This window comes from Elgaria multicarinata, chromosome 1 (genome assembly GCF_023053635.1).
Source record: "Elgaria multicarinata webbii isolate HBS135686 ecotype San Diego chromosome 1, rElgMul1.1.pri, whole genome shotgun sequence".
NCBI classification, from domain to species: Eukaryota; Metazoa; Chordata; class Lepidosauria; order Squamata; family Anguidae; genus Elgaria; species Elgaria multicarinata.
In genome coordinates, this window is record NC_086171.1 from 115,590,631 (window position 1) to 115,614,818 (window position 24,188).

A 24,188-nucleotide genomic window follows, 5' to 3' on the forward strand; every position below is an offset into this window, starting at 1 on the left:
GCAGCATAATTTTTATTATTTTAAAGCATTTCAAGAAGCAGAAGAGGCTGATTCCGGAAAGGACCGTTTGGAAGTACTTTGTTCAGCTGTGCAGCGCCTTGGAGCACATGCATTCACGGCGTGTCATGCATCGAGGTAACTTCGTTGCATTTAATCAAGTTAATGTTTAATCAAGCTGATATAGTGCAAACATAAGAGACTGAAAGAAAAAGGCTTTTTCTTTTTCAAAGGTAGGTAATATGCATGTTACTTTTATGGCGTTTACAAATTCTTTTTATTTTTTAAACTAAATTATTGTTTTTTATGTCTTATGACTATACATTTTGTTGTATGCCACCTTGGGAAGGTTTACCCTAAATAGTGGCTTATAAATCTTTTAAACGAATATACAAATCAATATAGATCATTGAGTATAGTGATGATCTTGCTTCCATCCTTTAGAGAATGGCCTTTAAATTATTTTCTGTTGTTTTCTAGAAAGATATATGTTAGAACACTTGGATTAAAATGAAAAATCTACATTCATGTGTATGCTGTTTATACGTTTTGTTTATTTGTTTATTTTGAAGATTTATACCCTGCCTTTCGATTTCATTCTTTTCGAGGTGGCTTAGATTAAGCAGGTAATAATAACCAAAATAATAATAATAAAAACACCCCATCCTAAATTCAAATACACACCAGCAGCCCTTTGTCCTCTGATTGATGACTGGGTCTAGAGTATGCTTCTCTTTGGCTCTGCAGTCCTAAACCAACTGGCAGAGGGAGCCAAGTGTTCTTTCTGGCTGGGAGTGGGGCAGCAAACGGCTTCCAGCTACTCCTTTTCTAGTTGCTCAATGGGGAGTCTTCTCCTTATCTTGATGTTCTTCTTGAAAGGCAGGGTGTGCAACCCCGGTGGCCCTTGATGCCCTAGCCAGTGGCAGAAGCCATTGTGCTTCCCTTCTGCCCTCCAATCCCAGAGCCACAGCTCCTAGGCTTATTGCCTTTCCTAGACATAGATGAGACAAGCTTATAAAAGGTGTTACAACCTTAGGGGGATTTTAAAACACGCACAATACTTTACTGATGAAGCTTGAAGTATAGGAGATTGGTCTACCGCTAATCTCTAACGGGGGAGGTTTGCTCTCAGAAAATGACGGAGGGAAAGCATTTTCCTCTGCATCAGTCTGCAGAGTTGGGAGAGACAAGGGGAAGCATTTGATAGGCCCTGGAGCCTGAGATACAGAACAGCAGGTTGTGCTTATTAAAATATCATTCTAGGCAAAGCAAAGGACCCTGTTTGACTGTGAAGCCGTGTCAGGAAAGTTAACTTTGAACTGTTGCAATGGGCCTAGTGCAATTGGACAATAATATTTTAACTGTAGCAAACCTTGATTCCTGATCGGACAGTGCAGTGCTTATCACCACAATGTGACACACCCAAGTATGCATTTTAATTATTGCTGGATAGTTTGTGGTTTTAGTAGGCAATGTACCCCTGATTTTCAAAGAAATCAAACATCTTTGGTATTTTCCCCCAAGTTATGAAGGCTGTACCTCTAATATTTGGTAAACTGAAATTCTTATCCCATAACTAGATAGGAAAGCCACCAGATATGAAGTTTGGGTTTAAAAAACCCAATTGAGATTATTTAGTCATCCTGCCCAAGAATTGCAAATTAGAAATCAGGTTATTCACATTATGCAGGTCCCATGGTTTAAAACAAACAAACAAAGGTTTTGCTTTCATCTCTTTGAAGGGGATTAGACTCAACTCCTCTTGAAGTGAGGCATTTCCCATTCCCCTTGAGTACATCATATCAGTCAAAACATATCTAAAAAAAAAGTACAAGTGCAGTTTATGGACACCACCTTCATAGAAACCATACCTAACATTTACTGTAAGTCGGATGTGAGCAATTTCATCCACAATTTCATCCATTAGCAATGTACAAGCAAGGGTTGAATTTCATCTCAATTAAGGTTGTAATAGCTCTAGAAAGCTCTATCAGACAGCATAGTGTAGATACAATGGTAGAAGTGAAGGAAGATTTCACTGCCTCAGCGTAGGGCTTCAGATGGGCCCTAACTTGCTCAGTTTTCACCACTGTTGCTCAAGCTATAGTCCCTGCTATTCTTCCTGGAATACCAAGGTGAAAGGTGGGCTCTAGTTTAGGTATCCTGGTCCTAAATTGTTCAGGGTTACTGTATCAACCTCTGAGCTAACTCCATATTTAGGGACAAGGGATTTGATAAGGCAGATGATAAAGCTGACCGAAAACTTCCCAAGAAAATTCTGGAAACCTACCAGATCCATCAGCTAAGGGGTGACCATCTTAATAGAACCACCAAGCAGGGGCTTGCAGCCACAGTGATTACAGGTTTCATCAAGGGCTAAATCCATAACCCCAACAAGGGTGTAGTTACCACCCGTAGAGTATCATTCCTTCATTCTGTATAGAACACAAAATAGTAGATTCGTAATACCATTGTTTAGTAACTTTTTATGAAGAATATTGCATGTGAAGTTTGAGTATGCACCATGTTTGAAGACCGCTTGTACAAGGTAATAATTTATTGTTTTTAATACTTTGAAAGCAATACTTACAAATATATTCAACCTGAATCAAAATGTGATGATAGTTCATACATTATAGGCAATGCTGCAGTAGTGGACTTATTCTCCTACTAAAACTATGTTAAAATACTTGTTTCTTTCTACAGACATCAAGCCTGCAAATGTATTCATTACAGCTACAGGAGTAGTAAAACTTGGAGATCTTGGGTTGGGAAGATTTTTCAGCTCCAAAACCACAGCCGCACATTCTTTAGGTCAGAGAGAAATTCTTGAATTTATAATTATGTATGAGAATTAATTTCATGAATGCAGTGTGGATGCAAACAAATCTTCTGTGTTTTTGTTTTTTTTAGTAATCTGTCATGGTGCAGATTAAAGGATACGTTTCATCTGAAGAATGCTCACTTGCATTTGGACTGTGAAATGCTTACTCAGAATTAAGCTATTCCTGTTGTGTCTGAGCTTGTTGGAGGAGGATTTTTAAAAGGTTATGTTGTTCTTCCCATGTGGTTTTTGGGAGTTGCTATTTTCACTCTTGGTTTCGAGCAATTGACAGATGCAGCACATTGTAAAGTGCATCTCTCTGCTAAAAGGGTAGATCTGGTCCATAATAGATCCTTATCAGTCCCTTTGAGGCATCCAGACTGTGTTAGCATCATTGCCTCTCTGCATGCAGGGCCTAGGGGTCATTCTGTTTTGGCATTCACACTCCTCAAAATGGCCTTCAGACCGACTTCTCCACTTTGAATTACTTCCTGAACAGTTAGCAAGACAGAGCAGCCTGGAAATCTCTATTAGCGGTGATGAAGGCCACACTGGATACTGAACCCCTGCACCCTACAATGCAGGCAAGACATACCACGTAAGCTGGGGACAGTAGGAGAGAAATTCACATGGTTTCCAATTCTCTGCAAGCATTGTGCACACAGTCCCCATATGGAGGAAGTGGTTCATACAAACAGCACCTGTCTGGGGAGAGTGTGTTAACTTCCCACATTGACTGTATGGAGACCTCTGGTGCATGTAAACTAGACTTAAGAGAAAGAAGTAAATCTCTTTAACATATTCATTTTCTTTTTGATTGCACACTAGCATTCACTGTTTTGGAAATACAAGTAAGAATCATAGGCTGCTTCTACCATTTTTGTCTCATGCGATCTTCTCTGTTTGCTTATAGTGCATTTCTGTGCCATTCTCCTCCTACGTAATTTTGTGTGCCATTCGCCGCTGCCGCCTCCTCCTATGTAATTTTGTCAAATGTTTTTTCCTCATTAGAGCAGTACAATTGTTAGTATTACAAACTTACTGTGGATTCTTCATCATAGAGCAGACAGCTGGATCCATGTTAAATTGGCCTCAGATTGGCATTAGTCCATTGTAACGATCTAGCATAAAAGACTAAGAACTGCCATTTGGATTCAGACCAAGGTCCTTCTAGTTTAGCATTCAAGCTTAATTCCAGAGTCATGTGTATGGACTTCCTCTTGCTCTCTGTGCACCTTCCAAATTTGCTGTGAAGGGTCCCCTAATCCTTTGGAGCAGCTTTGGGCTTGCATGGTGGACACAGGGGAGAGGAGGAAAGTGTCCCAGTGGCAGTTTCTATTCTGCTGGCGGATGGTCAGGGCTGGATACAACACTCAATGTTCTACAGAGGGGTAGGCAGACTTCATGTCCAAGACTTAACAACTGGAGCCTGATGCAAAAGAAATGCACTCTGAGTCCAGGAATCTTGAGTACCAAAACTGAATGGAACTCGCAGTCCTTTCTCACACACAAATCCACTTGTAGTTGCCCCAAGTTTTCTTCATTTCAGCAGCATAATTTAGGACGGGTGGAGAAGTCCTTTTTTGCTGATGCTGCTAAACAGTTAGGAGTCAGATGTACTTGATGGTCTACTGGAAATCATTCCAGCATTCTATTGGGTGATCCAAGTTTACCTACTGTCCACACTTCTTCTATAGTGGTCAACCTGATTCTCTTGGAAAGTTCAAAGGCAGGGCAAAATAGTGAAAGTGGCTTGTTACCAGCATCTTGTAATTGGGGAAATACTTCCCTTGAAGCACAAAGATTTCCTTTTTTAGCCATTGTGTCTAAACACCATTGATAGACCTCTTCCCAGTGAATAACCATTTATAGACCTCTTCCTAGTGAATTTTATCGAATCCCTTTAAAGGCAATTTACGCTAGTGGCCACCACAAGATCCATTCCTGTGTCAATGAACTCTATGATTAATTATGCATCGCATGAAGAAGTTCTTGCTTTTATCCAACCATTACTTATTGCCAGCCAGTTTTGTTAGATGACCCTCATGTCCTTGTGTTTTGAGAAGAGTGAAAGGAAAGGCCTTTGAAAAGATTTCTTGTTAAAGTGATCTTAGTAGGATGTAGGAGTTATTTCTTTCATTTGTTTGTGTGAAGTCAGAAATTCATTATTGAAAGCTTCAGTTTATATTATAGTTAGGTGTTAGGCTAGGCTAAACTCTGCAAAATGCAGGCCTTTACTCTTCTTTTACTGTATCATCAATCTTTCACACTCATCTCAATTCCCTAATGTAACAGCAGGTTTCTGAGAACTACTGGTTAAAGGTACTTTTGCTTTTGGTAAACTACAAACCTTCAAGTCTTAATGTTTTCAGCTGCCCCCTGTAGATTCTGTGAAGTGTTTTTCCACCAATTCCCTGCTCTCTATGTTAGACCTGCAAAAGCTGCAGGTCGCTAGCCTGTTAAAAGCCAGATTAGAATTACATTAATTTTGTTGTTGTGAAGCAGATTCTGGCATCGGAAATTCTACCAGAACAGAGCAATGTAAGTGTGGCTTTATCAACCGTTACGTCTTGGGTGGACTTTTCCAGCTCAAATCTGTATCAGAAAGTTATATTAAGAATGCTGTAGTTCATCATGCTAAATTGCAGTGTCATTCAAATTTTTCAGCCTCCTTTTAACAACATTTTTGACACAGCATCGAAACTTCTTGGAATATGAAACCATGTAAAATGGCCCAGGGGCCTGTCTGCACATTACAGCCTTTTAAAATTGCTGCAGGTGGCAGCTCTTGCCACTCAGTGAAATGTTTTGGCTTACTGAAAGGATTGAGTGATTTTTCATCACACCGGAGCAAACCTTTCCCATTGGACATTTTTAAGGGAATGGAACAAGTAGCCTGGAATATTCTAAATAAGGAGCTGCTACATAGGAACATTTCACAATATGGCAATGGCCACCTAGTGGAGTGATTTAAAGGGAGTTCCACATGCATGTCCTAAAATGTGAACTGGATCTATTTGCCAATATAATTTAGGCCGCAATCCTGTACCCGCATACCTGGGGATAAGCCCCATTGAGGTTTACTTTTGAGTAGACATGTATAGGTTTGCATTGTTAGGATGCAAACCTACACTCAGTTACCTGGGAATAAATACTATTTAACTCAATGAGATTTACGTGTGAGTAGATGTATGTAGGATTGCACTGTTGGTGCATTTTAGGCAATACATAAACAAACTGTTAAACAAAAGAATACACTCTGGTCTAGAACCATGACTTCTCATTTATACATTGATTTAAAAAACTGGTTATATAGAATGTTGGGCCTGTAGAGCATTAGCCTATATAGCATTTGAGTTCTCATCTTCTTTTAACCTTTTTTACACAAACCTTGTCTTACCAACTCTGAACTCATTTATTTGGAAACAAATTCAATCCATCCTAATTGTGGTTATTCATTGTAAAGTACCGTTTGTGCAAATTATCATTTCTGCACAGAGATAAAGTCTATGCAAAGAAATAAACGCACACACGTGTGCACACACATACACACAAGCTTCATTGCTTGTGAAACATCGTGGGAGTCTTTCTTTTGCCAAGAGCACACGGATTAGGAATCCAAGACATGCAGCCCTTCAAAACAGACAGTTTATAACTCATACTTCAGTTATTCTTAGGGCACAACTCTTTGCATGTTTAGATAGGGCACAACCTTATGCATGTTTAGCATGGGATTATGCTTTAATTGTTTTTCTGAGGAATGCCCCATACCAGAATGATGTAAAGGGGAAAAAATACTTCTGTTGTTTCAGAAGTGAAGGGGCTCTTGATACCTTTCTGCAAGTTGTTTCAATAAAATGACGATGTCAGAATTTTTTAAAGTTTACAAATTATTATTTTTAAAACAGTAACTAATATTTACTACTGATTTTAAATGTCCTGCAGATGTAATTTTTTTTAAAGACAAGATTTAGCAGTAAAATCAAGATTTCGTATATTAATCAGTAGCCTCTTATTAGGGCCTCATATACCTACTCACTGAAGAAGTCCAAAATATGAATGAGATAACCAATTAGTTAAACAACCGTAGTATATTTTTTATGTAATACGTGCTGTGTAAATAGGTAAATATTCTAACCTATGTGGATACTGTAAAAATAGCCTCCCCCTGGCTGGGAATGATGGCAGTTGCAGTTCAACACATTTGGAGGGCCCCAGGTTGGGGAAGGCTTCTCTTCCATGAGATTTGTAGTTTGCAATATTAGTGTTGATTAATATAATTGTCCAAGTCATTGATAATTCTCAAAAGTTTTTTTTAAAGAATAAACAGCTTCATAAATTAAACTTTATAAAATCAAGCTCACTTAAAATAAACTTGCATTTAAACAAGTTTGTGTGCATTTACAACATCCCTCTGTGTGGTCATCTTCATGCTCTGTAATATTTGTTGTAATTGACTAAGCAATATTTTTTCAACTCCAATACTGGAATGTATCTGGCTTGAAAGTATTGTAATGAGGTTTTGAGTATTTCATTGTTTATATATTTCTGTATTTGTTGTAGTGGGAACACCTTATTACATGTCTCCAGAGAGAATCCATGAAAACGGGTACAACTTCAAATCAGACATCTGGTCTTTAGGATGTCTGTTATATGAGGTAAAAGTGACAATTTTAATAAATCTAATTTGTTGATGTATGTTTTTCAAAGTGTTTCTGAAGATGTCTTAAGATACTACTCTTTGTTTTTTTTTCATTCTGTTATTCATTTAGTTGTATATTCGTGTTAAGCAACAGTGAAGAAATTTGACTTTTTATAACCAAGCATGACAAAATTTACACACATCCTTCAATCCTAAATGTAAGTAGGGCACAGTCCAACTCATTAAAATTGGTGAGAGAATCTTCCTATATATTTCAGCTCAAAATGGATCATGCCCATGCTTAGAAATGATCTATTCTTAGGGCTTTCTCCTTAGTAGCACACATTCAGTACCAGGGGTAGCTCTGCCAAGGTAATAGGCCCAGGTAGAATAATTTCCCCAGTATCCAGTGAACACACCAAGCTTGTAGCAGAACTGATAAAGGTTATGATCTCCGATCTTTTATTGATTTTTAAAACTTTGTTGAACACTGACCCTTTAAAATATTGCATCCTCAAAACTTTGCCATACATTCTGGTTAAAATTAGTGAGTTCAATATGGCACAAGTGCCCCTGTGCCCTTTAAGAGGTGCATAAGGAGCTGTCAAAATGTTTACAGCTGTTAAAGACACAAGATCACTGTTGGAATAACTCCTGAACAATCTGCTGGAAAGTAATACTGTGAGTGGGTATTCACTCCTTCTTTTGCTCTTGTACATGCTAATTATAGTGCCAGTCTTTCCTGTGGCTTAATGTTAATTACACAGAAATCAACAAGATAACTGAGTTCAACCAAATCCTTCAGGACATGCACAGCTGCTTCTAAGGTTTCTCCCACCGAGCTGTACGACATCTACCCAAGCACTCTCTAGAGAGACCCTCCCAGCTCAGAAGCATCCAGGTGAAGTAATGAACCACCTGCCTCTATGATTCAGCAAAACTCACTAAAGCTCTCCATCAGGATAAACACCTGCTAGTGCAGAATTGAGATTTTGTGAATTGCAAAACATTTTTCCTGGCTTTTTTTTTTTTAATCTAAGTGCCAAAACAAGATCTCTTCTCTCTCCCCCACTACCACAGGGCAGGGCAGAAGGCAAGTTTGGCCCATTCTATCCCTGTTAACAGTTGCTATCTCAACTACCTTTTGAGATTTGATTTCTTTATTTCAGGGTTTGAGATGGTTTTAAAAAAGAAAACCAAGAGTAAACCCACTGGTTTAATACTGATCACCTAGCACCCATACAGAGCTTCCCTGGAATCAAGTGGATACTCAAGGAAATGACTTTGACAGTGCCTTTATTTATTTAATACTGTGAGCAGTGTAGATCTAGTGCACTTTCAAAATAATGAGTAAAAGAAACATTAGGAAAGTATCTGCATCCTGAAATGTTTGTGCTTTTAATTTCTGATCTAGAATAGGTCTACATTTTTAAAATGTGAATTACAATATGGAATTCAGAATATTTTTCTACTGAAATATCTGCATAGATTACAAGCAGGACATACATTCAATTTAATCTAGATGTGAAGATAATTATTAAAATATGTCTTGTAACCAAACAAAATCCTCATGGAATAATTTCTTTATAGATTTATAGGACTCAGTTAAAGAATTCTACAAATCTTATTTTTCTGTGATGTAAAATTGTGTCATTTTAAAATGCACAATTATGCTTTGTATTGACAATGATCACTATAATATTTTCAGTTGTCATTTCAGTATGGCACTGGTTTTTTGCAGTTAATTGTGATTTATCTAGTAGGGTCATATTATAAAACACTTAATGATTCTTCTTTTTGTGGTAAGAACTGGTTGATATTTTCAGATTTTATGGAAACTGTTCCTCAGATTTGCTGATTTAGCAAACAGATCAAGGATGGGGTATATCATCTGCTTGCTGTGCAGCAGAATAATTACAAGCGTGGTGATATATAAACTGGTGCAAATGTTAGCATTCATGGTTATAAGGAGCTATTTTCCTCCTGCCCTTTAAAATTAATGAACAGTCCAATTTTATTTTGCTGTTCACAGATTTTACTTACTTGTATTTCATTCAGCTGTTGTTCCTGTGGAATAGAATAATCTAGTAGTCCCAGTTATTTGTAAAAAAATAAAATAAAATCAGCAGTTGTAGAAGAGTTACAAAATAGTTAATCCAGAGCAGTTGGATTTTAGCTAGTTTCATTTCTCATTAATATCAATGGGATTGAAAAAGTGTGAGCATTTCATCTTAATTATGCTATGAAGTGGTTTTCAGTCTCACTCTTGACTTGCTCAACATGTTTAACATAAGATGCATTTAAAATATTTTGATTAATGTTGTGTTAGTTCCATTCATTCACATTTCTGTCAGATTAACTTTAAAAAAAAATTGGAACATGATTATGAGATTTCCAAAAAGGTCTAAGTGACCTTCCCAGTAAATCTTCCTTCAGTTAGTGTTTCATTTAACTGTTCACTTCTAGCAGTTTGATTGGGTTTTCAATTAAACTTAAGATTCTGTTTATTTTCTCTTCCTTATATAGTGTATCATTTACAGTTTAATAACAATTACTGCCTTTCCTTCCTACTAATATGTTTTGTTAAGGTTCATTTTACAGTCAGAAAATTAGACTTTCAAATATTCTTGAGATTTTTTTTTTAAAAAAAAATCCAACAAAAACACACTCTAATCACTGTGGTTTTAATTGATATGCAACAAGGTATACTTTACTAATTAAAATCGAGACGCCATGCTTTTGCTACATGGACCTTTACATGAAAAAGTAGGTTTTACACAGTTCCTTTATTGTTCAGCACAGCAATTGCATCCTTACAGGGTCGTAGGTTGGTGGCTTACAGTTCCCCCCCAAAAAGGAGAGTGAGCAAGCGAGAGAGAGAGAGCGCTGCCACCAGCCCTGAAGACAGACAGTGGGCTTTCGTCCCTCAGACACCCCCAGAATACTAATCAGGAAAGTCAGACCCTGGAGGTCAGGGAGCAAGTCAATCATTCTAGCGATCGTCTCAGTGTGGAGGATCAAATTAGCCTGAAAAATTCAGCTACTGGGAGGAGAGGGCGAGCAGCTGTCAGGGGCAGCAGCGAGATGCACTAATGAACCAGATGAATAGTGCAAAAGCTTGAAAATAAAAACAGGACAGTTGACATTTTTCATCTGTCAAAGCAGGAGATGCATGAAAATATAGTATTCCTGTTTTAACTCCTTAGGGGACATTCAGCTTTTCTTTTCTTTTTTCCTTTCTTTTTTTTTTTAACACTCTGCAGCATTCAAACAAAAGTACTTTTTAATGAACACCCAGTGTACCAACACTGACGATCTCTGCATTTATTTTGAATTTTCTGCATACATACAGGTTCTGTTGTTGGAATTTCTAGCTTTGATTTTGATCGCACTTAAAGAAAAAAAAAGATACAGCATAAATTATGTTGTTTCACGAGTTAATATTATGGGGGCAATGCAGCTGGAAAACAGCTTTTCTTGAGAGCGCTAATCCCTCTGCTCTTAGGGGTTTTAAAAACAGTATACAGTATTTATGTATTCAGTTAATGTGTGCAATTATGATGGGTTTTGATATCATTGCTATAAAATAGTTGCATTTGTGTTTATTTCTATTGGAATTTTTCTTTCCAGTGTCTCCTTTAACAATATTCCGCAGCTAAAATCAATACCTTTTTCAGTGACGAAGGAGTTAATGTTCTATCTCGAAGACCACAAGACAGATGAGAGCCATTTTCAGCTTGTCCTGTCCCTGCTGAAGCTCACTGAGTAGCACAGCATGGACTAGCGTGTTTCACACACACTCTCCCTGTCTGGGGAATGTACACATTGTCCTTCCAAAATCAAACTTATTAGCACATGTAGAAAAGGGTGACTGACTTTGGGGCAGCTCTACACTCCAAGCAGTGCTCATGCTGCTGCGGTTCAGAGATTTAAAGGGGTTGGAAGGCAATGTGAACATTTTTTTACAAATCCTTTTAAAGTTAGCTATCTCAAGTGCAGTATTTGTTTGCCTTTGAAATGTCAGGTGCGAACGTTGTCTTGAAATAAGCATTAGATGCACTAATGGTATTTTAAATTTGTGTGTTTTTAAGTGTCTTACCAAAGATAGATCATTTTTCTTAGGTAAATATAAAACCAAGATTATATCTGCAAAATAGGATATTTGTGAAGATTTGAATTATTATTATTTTTAATTCCATGTGTAACTTATATATGCACTTACAACATGTGTGTTACATGTGTTTGACTTTAGAGGGATGTAATCCATGTAGTTTTGCATAGAATTGCAGCCTCTCCCCTCTGTGTATGTGAAAGTGCATTTTAAATAGAAAATTGCTCTCTACCTTAAATTTAGGGTCGTTTTCGTATTGCACCAAGCAGATAGTGAAATGGCAGTAAAACAGACCATGTCAAATGGTAAGGAAGAGAGTACTTATGTACAGAAACCCAAAGGATTAACAAATCCAAAACCAGACAAAAGATTAGACATAATAAAGGGAATGCTAAAATCGGTCTTATCACCAAGAAATATGTCCTTTGGGGAATGGCCATGGCTTACAGGTAGAGTACATACTTTGAATGCCAAAGGTCCCTGGTTCAATCATCAGCATCTGCAGGTAGGAAGGTGGAAACCCTGGAGAGCTGCTTCCATTCATTGCAGACAATATTTAGCTAGATGGACCAGTGGTCTGACTCAGTGTAAGGCAGCTTCCTATGGAGATTGATGGAGTATCTAGCACCTTGTTGGTCCTAGAAAAGTTCAAATGAACATCGATGACTAAAGAAAATGTACACAAGCCTCTAAGGATATTTCATTGTGCGCGAATAGATGGTCTTTACCACCTTCAGTGGTGCCATTTTTAAATGGGAGCCTGCTCAAAGTCCTAGGAGCAAGATGAGCTACAAACAGAAATAGTTTACAGCATTATTTTGGGTTTTGTAGAGCATGAAGTAATATTTCATACTTTATCCATCTTTTGAAGTATAGGTGATCCTTTTAATAGGTTGGTTTATAAATGCTCTAATAAATAAGTGAATACATTTAGGGCAAATAGTGCTAGGGCCCAAAGAGCAATTTCAGGTGGCCCCATGAAGTTGTGCATGCCCCCGTGAGAGTTTTAACATTTTACGTGAAACATGGTACCATATCACAATTTGCTCTTGGAACTCCTCTCCGCTTCAGAAGCAGTTTGTATTGCTGCAGGGTGGGAATGTTGGGGCTTGCAGTCTAACACATCTGGAGGACACCAGCTTGGGAAGACTGTGTTACAAAGTCACAATGTGTGAATGATATTCTGTTTCCAGAAACGAATTTCAATTAATTTTCGGACCTAGGATATAAACATACTGTAACATTACAGAAACCAACTTACCAGGCATTCAGCATGTAAAATTAAAAACACACACCAATGATCTGAATAAATATAGTGAAGTTGAAGTCAGAGCAGAAAACAAAAAGTTGGTGTGACATATTCTCTAGTGTAAATTCAAATTGGATCTGGCTCAATAAAAAAGTACCTGCTTGAAAATGTGCTTATTTATTTGAAATAAGATCCTTCCCAGTCACAACGATTTCACAAAACACCTCAAAATATATTTGTTCTCTTCCTCTCCTCCCTGCCACCCCCTACAGATGGCTGCACTGCAGAGTCCATTCTATGGTGACAAAATGAACTTGTATTCCTTATGTAAAAAGATAGAACAATGTGACTATCCACCCCTTCCATCAGATCACTACTCAGAAGAAGTAAGTAACTTCCTTTTCTGTGGGCTATTTGAAAGAAGAGGTATGAGAAGAGATTCTGGTTGGTGAATGGTGCTTTTTGTATCTTTTCAACAAGCTTCCAGTTTGTACTGGGATCTGAAGGAGAATCTACCACACCGGAATGTTCTTGCACAGCTCTCATTCATTTCAGGGTAGCTTGCGCAAGAGAACTTCCCCATGGTCTCTTTGTTTGTACAAGGGCTCAGCAGTGTACAGTATATATTCTCATCTCTGAACTTGGTCCCTCAAGAGGATGGGGGTATTTATTCAATGTGTTTGTAGATCCGAAGTATAGATCTTTGAGTGCACTAATTTTGAAGGAGACTGCTATAATGTGATACATACTACTTAGACTCCTTCTAGCTTCTTTTGCTGCTGCACCTCCTATGCAAGAGATTAAAATGCAGGCTACATCATGTGGGAGAAATCACTAAAAGTGGAGGCAGTTATTCACTAAATACTCTACTAAGGGCAGCTACAGTGTGGAGAACAATAGGAATTATATTCATCTCTATGGTGTTTTCTGAAATAATTCTACTTCTGGTGTTTTAATGATAACTAATTTTCCTTCTGGCAACTTCTTGGAAGAATGGGAATATTCACCAGTTCACCAAAGTCTCACTGCCAGCATGGATGTGGTGAAAACGTAGATGTGGATTTTCAAGAAATAACCAATATGCAATACTCTACGCCCCCTAAACCTGATTTTTTTGTAAACTGCCCAGAGAGCTTTGGCTATGGGGTGGTATATAAATGCAATAAATAAATAAATAAATAAATAAAGCATGCATGTAAAATTGTTTTCAAACCAGCTATTGAAAATCATGTTCTTTATTGTGGCAGCTCTGCCAACATGACCCAACGCTGCACAGGTATCATCCCTGTGTATTGAGGGATTACCATAAGGTATAACAGAGCCCTGTTTTCCCCTGTTTCCCAAGCATGTACAGATGTACACACAAACATTGCATCTGGCCGTCACAGGAAATAGGAAGGTTGTGTGTGTTCCGCATTCCCTGCCTAGGCCTTCCTGTCTGCTCAACCAAGGAACATCAACCAACCAAGGAACACCAGCTTGCGTTCCTTGATCAAGAGGAGGGTTGGTCAGGATATGGAAAGTCTATACCTGACTCCCATTCCCTGTGATGGCAGTGGCTGTTCGCACCCCCATGTATATATCTGGAGGAAAGGGGAAAATAGAGTCCCATTATTCATAGGGGTCCCTCTTGCATCAGTACACTGTGTCCTGGAGGGGAAGGATCATGCTGTGAGAGTTACAGATTAAAAATGTATTGCAGTTCCCACAGTGGCAAACTTGTGCTAGTGATAATTCGTTTTGATTTAAATGCTGAGAATTGTATGAAAAGCACATACTGAACAACAACAAAGATGTAAAACACATTCTTGTTAACTAATGCAAGCTGACACAAAAGGAATGTATGCATGTGTCTCTTGGATGTGAGAGAGTGCATATATGTTCATGCATGTGTAATTTCAACATGTACATGAAATATTCTCTTAAAGTTTGAACAAGGTAAAATAATAGCAGTTGCAAGCCAACAAAGAGGCTATAGCAACTTATTCTAGTTCAGTGTACATGAATTAAAGATTATGTTGAAATGTACATAAACGTCCTCTCTGAAATATATTTTGTAAGTATTACGGCATTGCACTGCTTACAGAATCAGGAGTAACTTATAATTCAAAACCTTGAATCCTGTTGCTTTTCAAGATTTTGATTATTAATAAAAGATTACTGTCCAGGAATTTTGGGTCTTTTAACATTCTTTGTCATATAGTGTGACAATTCGTAGAGTTTTATGATAATGATAATTTGAATACAGAGTTGCGTTTTCTTTTGCTTTTTAAGATGATTAGAAAGAGTTTATGAGGTGGGAATGATGCTATCCATTAGGGTATGCAACATATCCTTAATGTAGTTTTCCCAATTAGCTGGGTTTTTTTTTCCAGTGGCCATTTTTAATAATTACATTTTTATGGAATATAAATGTGGCATTTCATATAGGCAACTTCAGAACCGGAGGCCTAGAAATACAGTAGGGTGTGAACAATAATGCAAAATGATAGCAAGAATGTCAGGGGCCGTTCTTTGTTGTGTCATTCATGCTGTCTTCCTTTTTCCATGAAGCGCATGAATATTTCACGTATCTGCATCCTCATCCTCTATTCTTCTTGACTAATTTTCAGACTGTCTGAATTTGCATTTCACATGGTAGCTGATTAGGAGATGCCGAGTGCAGCAGTGAAGCCTCAGCAGGCGGTTGCCATGGTGACCTTCAGCAGGATTTTAATGATGATACCACTAGTGGTTCGTTGAAGTCGGCCTGCCTGGAGGGCTACTTCACTGCAGCTAAGTGTGAAGTTGGATATATGGATTCTCAGCCAAGGGGCAAATATCAAAGTCCAGCCCCGATAGAAAGACTTGGTACTGGGAAAGGGAAATAGATTCCACCTTTTTTTGTTATGAACTTAGTCTGCATAGTTTTCAATTTTGGAGGGGGTGGGGGCAGTCACGAAACAAATGCATGTTGTAATTTCCCCCCCTGATTGGAAACAAGGAGGCTCCTTTAACATGGCTTGTTTTTAAAATCATTTTGCCATACAATGACACTAGAAAGAGCAAACTGTGATACCTAATATAAGCATGGAAACAATTTCTTAACAAAAGAGGTGAAGTGCTAAGAAAAGAGGTACTGTCACTTTGAACAGGTTGTCACTCCAAAATCATGTATAGTATAAAACTAGAACTTAAAATTTAGAACTTAACATGGGAATAGATTTATTTTTTTTGTCCTCCGTAAAAATATAATTTTAATTTTGAAAGTCTTACACAGACGTAGTACTGCAGAAAAAGAAATAGGCTTAAAGTGTATCTGTCAGACTGCAGCAGCATCCCAAAGACTTCTAGAAAATGTAGTCTTCAAACCAGGTTGAAAAGTGCACTCACTTGAGCGGTTGAGTTCAGGGATCACTGAACAACGAAATCCACTTACATTTTTTATGCGAATAAATTTGATGAAGGAATAAAATCACTTTGCATCAGCTTCTGTCTGCTTTCACACTAGACCATTAAAAAAAAAAGAAAAGAAAACCCTTCATCACAAAATTATACTCCAAGACCTGTTTAAATACACTTCTACTCAATTTACGTTTTGATAATTACTTGATAAATTGATTCTGTTTGAGCTGTTTTTCAGCGTCTGAAACAATTGGTAGGGTTCATTTATGGGTCAGATTTGGGGGAGCAGGGTTGATGATACCTTCTGCACCCTCCATGCAGACTCTCACATTCCTGTTCACAAACCTATTTATACTATGCACACCCTTCTTCACATGCCATTCCCACACAGTCTCTTCGTATACTTTGTTTTGATAGTGCAGCTTCCTTCCTTCTCTGAACTGCCTTCCCACCTGACAGTTCCATTGGCTTACTATGCTGCCAACTGCTTTTTATTTTATTTTATTATTTTAACTTTTCAGCAGTTGGAATGCTGCTAACTCTTCCGTAACACCTCAGTGGCTGAAGAATAGGAAGGTCTCATTTCAGAATACTGAAGCTATCCAATTACTATAGAGGTTTCAAAGACTGCAGCCTACATTCTTTCTCCGTGTGGCTTGTTTGTTTGCTTTTGTTAAATTTATTTGATTTGGGAAATATAAATTGACAAACCAGTGCTTTGCAAATCCTGTGTGTTCTGTGTACTAATTTGATGCATCATTTGTACCTGTACAATTCTAGTAAGTGCTTTGACATTATCCAAAGCTAGCTTTGACTTTAAAAATAAATATCATTCAAAAACTAGTATACTTAGCCCTCAAGGTCAACTCACTAATGAGAATCCCATTAGTACAGGGTTGCCTTTGGGATTTTTTTTTCTTTTTAATTTCTCCATTAATGATGATGTGGAAGAATTTGATGTAGTGAGGTTGTTTCTCACAATGTTTTCCATTCTCCTTTATGCTGTTCCTATGCTGTTATTCTTTATGCTGCCCATGTGGCTGCTTCAGAGGTTTTTGAAGTTTTGCAAGACGGAACACTTTGTCATTAATAAACAGAAAAATAAAAAGTTAGATAAAACTTTGGTCTGATTGAACCAGGGTTCTTTTTACCATCTTTGCATGGTGAAGCAAAGTTCCCCCCACCCCCAACACAAAATGTCCCTCCAGGTAACATCTCACATGAGTTTGATGTCCATTCTTCTTCTTAGGGTGCCTTCTATTGGAGGTTAGCTATCATTACAGCTTTTGTTGCCGCTGTTTTTGATGCTGCTGCTCTAAATAATTGTATAGAGCAGCGGTTCTCAACCTGTGGGTCGGGACCCCTTTGGGGGTCGAACAACCCTTTCACAGGGGTCGCCTAAGACCATCGGAAAACACATATTTCCGATGGTCTTAGGAACCGAGACAATTCATTTATTTGTAATTAGAAATAAATATTTCACAATATATAATTACATATTGTTTTTGTGATTCATCACTACGCTTTAATTATGTTCAATTTGTAACAATGAAAATACATCCTGCATATCAGATATTTACATTACGATTCATCACAGTAACAAAATTACAGTTATGAAGTAGCAACGAAAATAATTTTATGGTTGGGGGTCACCACAACGTGAGGAACTGTATTAAAGGGTCGCGGCATTAGGCAGGTTGAGAACCACTGGTATAGAGGGACGGCTATACCATTCCCTGAAGTTCTTTAGCTGTGACATTCGTCTTCTCACTGATGTTTTTCCTTCAATTTCCCCTTGTATAGTAAGTTGGAGAATGGTGTCTTTTTCTCCTTGAATAATATGACCATGATATTGCAATTTTCTTCTTTTGATGGTATTTATTAATTCTGTTGGTTTGGTTACCCTATGTCCCTGCGAATGCTCAATCACACAGTTGCTCAATTCGCCTGATTCTTCTCCTTCAAGAACAGCAGGGGAATTGCGCAAACCAAGCTTCTCCGTGACTAAGCATTTCTGTGAAGCACCCAGATGCCCCTATGCAAGACTACTTAGCTTTTAATAACTAGCCATGCCTGTTCTAAATAGATGTGAAAGAAAATATGTTTTTTTTTAAGTATTGGAAGGATTTGACCTGTTTCATTTTGTGATTCACCTTCTCGCTATATAGGCAGAACGTGGACCATTTCCTAAAAGCATCAGCAACATTGGGTTGGTTCACTTATGCTTGTACGTGTCCATCATTTGGTTACTCAGCATTTAAGTGACCCTAGATAAATATCTGAAGGTCTCCACTGAAATGTATAGTATTTTGTATAGATATTGATTGATATGAAAAATCTACATGAGGTGATTAGTCTGTGGTGGCTCATTCACATGTACAAATGGTGTGTGTGTATGTGTGTGTGTGTGTTTAATATGTTAGATGGAGTGAATACCTCCTGCTCCAGAATGAGCAGCATTTTCTGTTTTAAATACATGCTCTTCACACAAAAGTTTCCAAACACTGGCTTGCCTGTGTCAGATTTTTTTTGTCCCTTTTTATGACTTGAGGGACACTTCTCTCCCCCTCCCCCCTTACTTGGAGACTGACAAACCTGTTAAAGTAAAAAAGAAATGTGTCCCGCTGCTCCTCACTACCAGGCTAAGCTCCAGGCAAAATACTGTCATTGTGCTAAGTTCACAGAGGAGGTTAAGGAGAATAAGCAGAGCCGAAGGAGCACGCTGCTCAGGGATGCAACAAGAGCCTTCCACATCACCAGCTTAGGTCCTGTCCCAGTCTGCCTTCCATAGAGTATGTTGGTCATCTCATACCTGACTGGAATATATTGCTATCCCACCTAGAATATATTGCTGTCCTGGCATCTCAGCTCAGCCCAATTCACATTAGAATCCCCCGGGTTAGCCAAATGCAACCGACGCTGCTAGTTCCATGTTAATGGACTAGCTTTCTGACTTGTGGAATGAGAGATCCCTGGCAAAAGGCTGTATTTGGTCATTCAGCAAGACACTGTCCTTTTTGAACACATCTTCCAAAAATACACATTTTCCATTCAGAATGTTGTGCTTTTTTATTTTTAGAAAAGATGCTTCAGGGATATAGCCATTTGGGCAACAGGATGGGAGCTATTGTTCTGTCTTTGACAAAATGCTTCAGAGATCATACCCAGACAGAATTGTAGAAGCGGCCGCATGCACTACTTTCTCCCCCATCACCGGGAAAGTACGTGATATCTACTGAGAGCCTCAGTTTCTTCTGTTTTCAGTTATCAGTTTGAGGTTTCTATTTGTTTCTTCCTAGCCCAGGTTAGATATTCAAACACTTGCTTATTTCTCCTCTCTTTTCTCCATGCTGCTTGTTCAGCAAATACCAATCATCTTGAATACCAGTCTTCATATATATTTTATCTCTTGCGATTCACCTTTTGCATCTTGATTATAGGAAAGTGAACACTTTTTTATTTTTTAAAAAGGAAACTTTCTGATATGTCACACACACACGCACACACACTTTAGCATAGCAGCCTGAGCATGTCCACATGCCTGATGAGTATCCTATTTCTTTAAGCAAAAACCTATGTATAGTTCTGTGTAGCTATCTGGCATGCATAAAATATTACTGACTTCCTTAGGCTAGAGTATCTGAAGGACTACTTACACCTATAGCAACTTGCCCATGCTTTGAGGTCATCAGCTATGACTCTTTCTGTTTGAGAACAAGCAGACAATCAGGGACAGGGCTTTTCTGGTGGTGGTCCCATGCGTATGGTATTCATTACCATACCCCAGGCCACGTAGTCCTTCAGAAAGCCATCCTCAGTGACCTTCTCCCAATGGATTATGGGGCTGCTTGATACAAACTGTTTTGATGCTTTACTGACTTTTGTGTTTGTAATTGGCAGGTTTTAGTCTTACCGTTAGGGTTTTTATTAATAATTAACTTGTTAGTTGGATTTAATTGTGCACTATTGATGTTTTATTAATTTTGTAAGGCACCATGAGAGAATCTTTTTGTCCTAAAGGTGGACTGTAAATATTCGTAAATATTTAAGTTGATCTATATCCCATCCTTCCTCACATAGAGCCCAGGGTGGCTAATTTTTTTATTTATTTATTTATTTATCATACTAATAACCTTCATAAAACACAATGACCCTGTTCAGATGATCAATCAACCCATGGTTAACAAACCATGGTGTGTGTGTGTACGTACGTGCTGGTTCCTGCTCACTCACTCACTCCTGGAAACACAGGAACACTCTGTTCCTAGGTTGATATAATGATATCTGAAACTGGAACTTTGGGTTGTTTAGGAGCTAAACAACCCAGAGTTAACCCAACAATCACCAATGGATCCTTGTTGGGTTAACTCTGGGTTGTTTTATTTATTTATTTTATTTATTATTTATTATTGCATTTATATCCTGCCTATTTTCCTCCAAGGAACTCAAGGCGGAATACATAAACCTCCTCTCTATTTTATCCTCACAACAACAACCCTGTGAGGTAGGCTGGGCTGAGTGTTTGTGACTGGCCCAGAGTCACCCAGAGGGTTTCCATGGCCAAATGGGGACTAGAACCCGGATCTCCCGACACCCAGTTCAACACTTTAGCCACTACACCTCACTGGCTCTCTTAACCCATAAACAACTGAATGTTGCCGGATTTGCACATAATGAAACAAGAACAGAGCGTTCCTGGGTTGTTAATTGAAAGTGGAATTGACAAGTGCACAGGAGGCAGCACACTCGACTCTTCACTCATCCCCGGCAGTTCCTGGGTTAAATAACCCAGGAATTCCAGCATGATGTGCAAACCGGGTTGATACAATGCCTGAGTACTGTTAACATCATAACTCTAAAATCATAAATATATAATAAAACCATCAACACAATCAACAGCAAAACGAATAAGACTATTTACCTATATCCCCAAAGATTGGTCAAATAAATATGTCTTCATCTACCTTCTAGATGACAGCAGTGCTCGGGACAGTTGAATTTCTACTGGAAGGGTGCTGAGCAAGCCCTGTCATGTGTGGTTGTCCCTTGTGAGCCTCATTCCTCGAGAGAACCACAAACAAAACCTCCCTGGCCGATCTTAAATCCTAGGATAGCTGATACTGGGAAATATGGTCCTTGAGCTGTTTAGGGCTTTGTACGCTACTTACTAACACCTTGGCCCCAGGACTTCACTGGCAGCTACTGCAAAGATTTCACAACTGGTGTGATATGCTCACCTATCATTGCCCCTGTCAACACATAGGCAGCAGTATTGTGCTCCAGCTACCTAATTCCTGGACCCAGGAATCAAGCAATAAATCAGGATTTGCCCCAAAGAGTTCTCTTTGCAGAATTGAACCCAACATTTCTCAGAAATCTGTCAGAAATGCCTGCCTACCAGATAAACAGTCTGTAAAGTGTTCAGCCAATGACTCTCTCTCTCTGCTAGGCTTACTTAAACACTACTCTTGCATGCATCTTTCTGCAGCAGGTCATGTAGCGTTTATTTTGCATCTTGGGTTATCTCCTTCTGGATCTGTGAACTCTGAAGTTAGGCCTTCCTTAAACTGAATGTGTATACTAATAATAAGGATTCCCTACTTCCAGACAAGTCTATTCCTTTATTTTACAGCTGTACACTGAAAACAGAAAGGAAAAACATTAGATGCCATGGAAGCATAGATCCTGTTTGGACATAACGGTGGCGTTTGGCAACAATTCATGGGTTCATTAATTAACCCAAGAATTGCAGGAATATGTGCTGTGTGAGATCCACTTCCATTTTCCAGCAATGACCTATGAATGCTGCATTTGTAGGTTGTTTCTGTGACATCCAAATCTGAGCACTAGGGGTTATTTGTGGGTTAAATAACCCCAAGGTAACCCCTGGTTTCTTCTTGGATCAACATGGGGTTGTTTAACCCATGAACAACCACTAGTGCCTAGGTTTGGACATCCCAGAAACAACCCACGAATGCAGCATTTGTAGATTATTGCTGCAAAAAGGAAGAGGTTCCCATTTGGCGCATGACTATGCAATTCGTGGGTTAATTAACCCACGAATTGCCGCTATTTGATCTGAACAGGTCTGTAGTGTCCCATATTTATATTACCTTATGAATGTGTTGAGTTCAATGGAATTTACTGTCAGGTAAGTGTGTATAGGTTTGTTGTTTTGTTTTTCAGTGGCTTCCATTGTGAGATTAATTTAGAAGTGAGTCTGAAGCATCGCTCACACATTCACCTTGTAGCAGCACCTTCTGTTTAGTAAGCTATAAAAAACATGGGCATGATCCCTGCCCATGCAAGCGTTGGGCTCAGTTTACACAGGATTTACCTGTGTGGGGAAGTGGAAAGGCTGGATTATTCCTCATGTTTGCTTAGTATGTGTTGCCCATATGTGAAACCCTCATTGGGCCCCTCGCATGACCTGGTTATATATGAGTCTTGCCAGAAGAATTGAAAAGAAAATTCAGTTCATGGAAGTGCAAGTGCTATTGGCTGCAATACCTCATTTTTAAGCTCAGTGAAAACAAATACTTCAACCACATGTAATTTTGTTTTGGATTTCTGACAGTTGTGTGAATGTTGCATTCATCACAGAATATTTGACTCAGTAAATAAAAACTGAAGTCCAGTAAAACAATTTCAACATTTTAAAGCAACAAGTGAATAGCACTGTGGCTGAAAGTATATAGAAAATAATACAGTAAATAAATGCCACGACTCAAAGAATATCATAAATTCAGTGATTCAGAGAATACTTAAATGCTTAACTTTGTATGCATAATTGGTATGTTATTGTATTTTTCCAGTATTACCAATTACAGATGTTGGAAGAGGAGAGCACTTTTAATAATTTTGTCACCAGGTGTCCCCCGCTTTTTTGTTGGTTCTTAACGTATTGTTTTTCTTTTTCTAGCTGCGACAATTAGTTAATATGTGCATCAATCCAGATCCAGAGAAGCGACCAGACATAACCTATGTTTATGATGTGGCAAAACGTATGCATGCCCACACCGCCACCAGCTAAAAGACTTGGCAGCTTATGAAGAGAGAAACGACATGGAGATTTTCCAGTATTGTTGTGCAAACACTCCCACCTTTTCTTCCATTTCCCATTGCCTTAAGTTTAGTTTTGTGCAATGAATGTGTTAAGCAATTTTGTCGCAAAGTTGATATAGAACTACTTAGTTTTTTTTTTAAAAAAAACAGTGTAATGAAAAATATAAAACAGTTCTAAAAATGGCAAACGGAAGGAAAAAAACTGGCAACCCTTATTGACATAGAAAAAATGCATCCACATATATTGTTAGACGAAAACCATAAATGTTATACGATTCTAATATTTAGTTCTACATATCAGACACAGGTTTGTATATGAATAAGGCTTCTGGACTCCTACAAACAAGAGTATTGAATCTGTTCCTTGGTTGTTTAAAATAATTTATGGAAGTGATGAATCAGCACAATTAGTGAATTTATTGTTCATTAGTGAATTTATTGTTGCCTTTCTCCCTCCCCCCAGAGGCAATTAATTAATAGGGTTGCATTAATGAGTTATACAGTTTCCAGTTTTGGTTGTCAAAATAAATGTAGATAGAAATCATTTTATTGGCTGTTGAACTTTAACACAGCTGCTGAATGTGAAAAAAATGTGGGTTGTGCGGTTTGTTTTTGAAAAATTGTCCAACACTGAAAAAAAAATCCTGGTGAGCTGTTTGATTTTTATCCTTGTACAGTATCTTAACCCCAACCCCTAAAATTTTATTTCAAGGATTTGTATTATGTCGTGCCTTGCTGCTCCAATCTGCAAGATGAGTAGGAGAAAACGGAATATTTGCTCAGTGCTTAGGACTGTGGTTGGATTATTCCCAAAATCTATAGCTAAGCATCAGCCACACAAGTATTGCTAAATCCTTTTTATTTTAGTAGCAGAGTGCTAAGCACACAAAAAAGCGGGGCTGAATTGTGTGCTCCT

At 38.3% G+C, this 24,188-nt stretch overlaps 1 protein-coding gene across 2 annotated transcripts in view; it reads left to right on the plus strand.

Moving 5' to 3' along the window:
• The window catches only part of NEK7 (NIMA related kinase 7), a 67,256-nt gene extending 43,994 nt beyond the window's left edge, over positions 1-23,262 (plus strand). For both annotated transcript variants that reach the window (XM_063135234.1, XM_063135227.1), the window contains exons 6-10: positions 27-135; positions 2,704-2,811; positions 7,385-7,479; positions 13,096-13,209; positions 23,130-23,262. In XM_063135234.1, the coding sequence (XP_062991304.1) occupies positions 27-135; positions 2,704-2,811; positions 7,385-7,479; positions 13,096-13,209; positions 23,130-23,240 (537 nt within the window). In that variant the 3' untranslated portion in view covers positions 23,241-23,262. The remainder of the gene's footprint in view (positions 1-26; positions 136-2,703; positions 2,812-7,384; positions 7,480-13,095; positions 13,210-23,129) is intronic.
• The last annotated feature ends 926 nt before the right edge of the window (positions 23,263-24,188 follow it).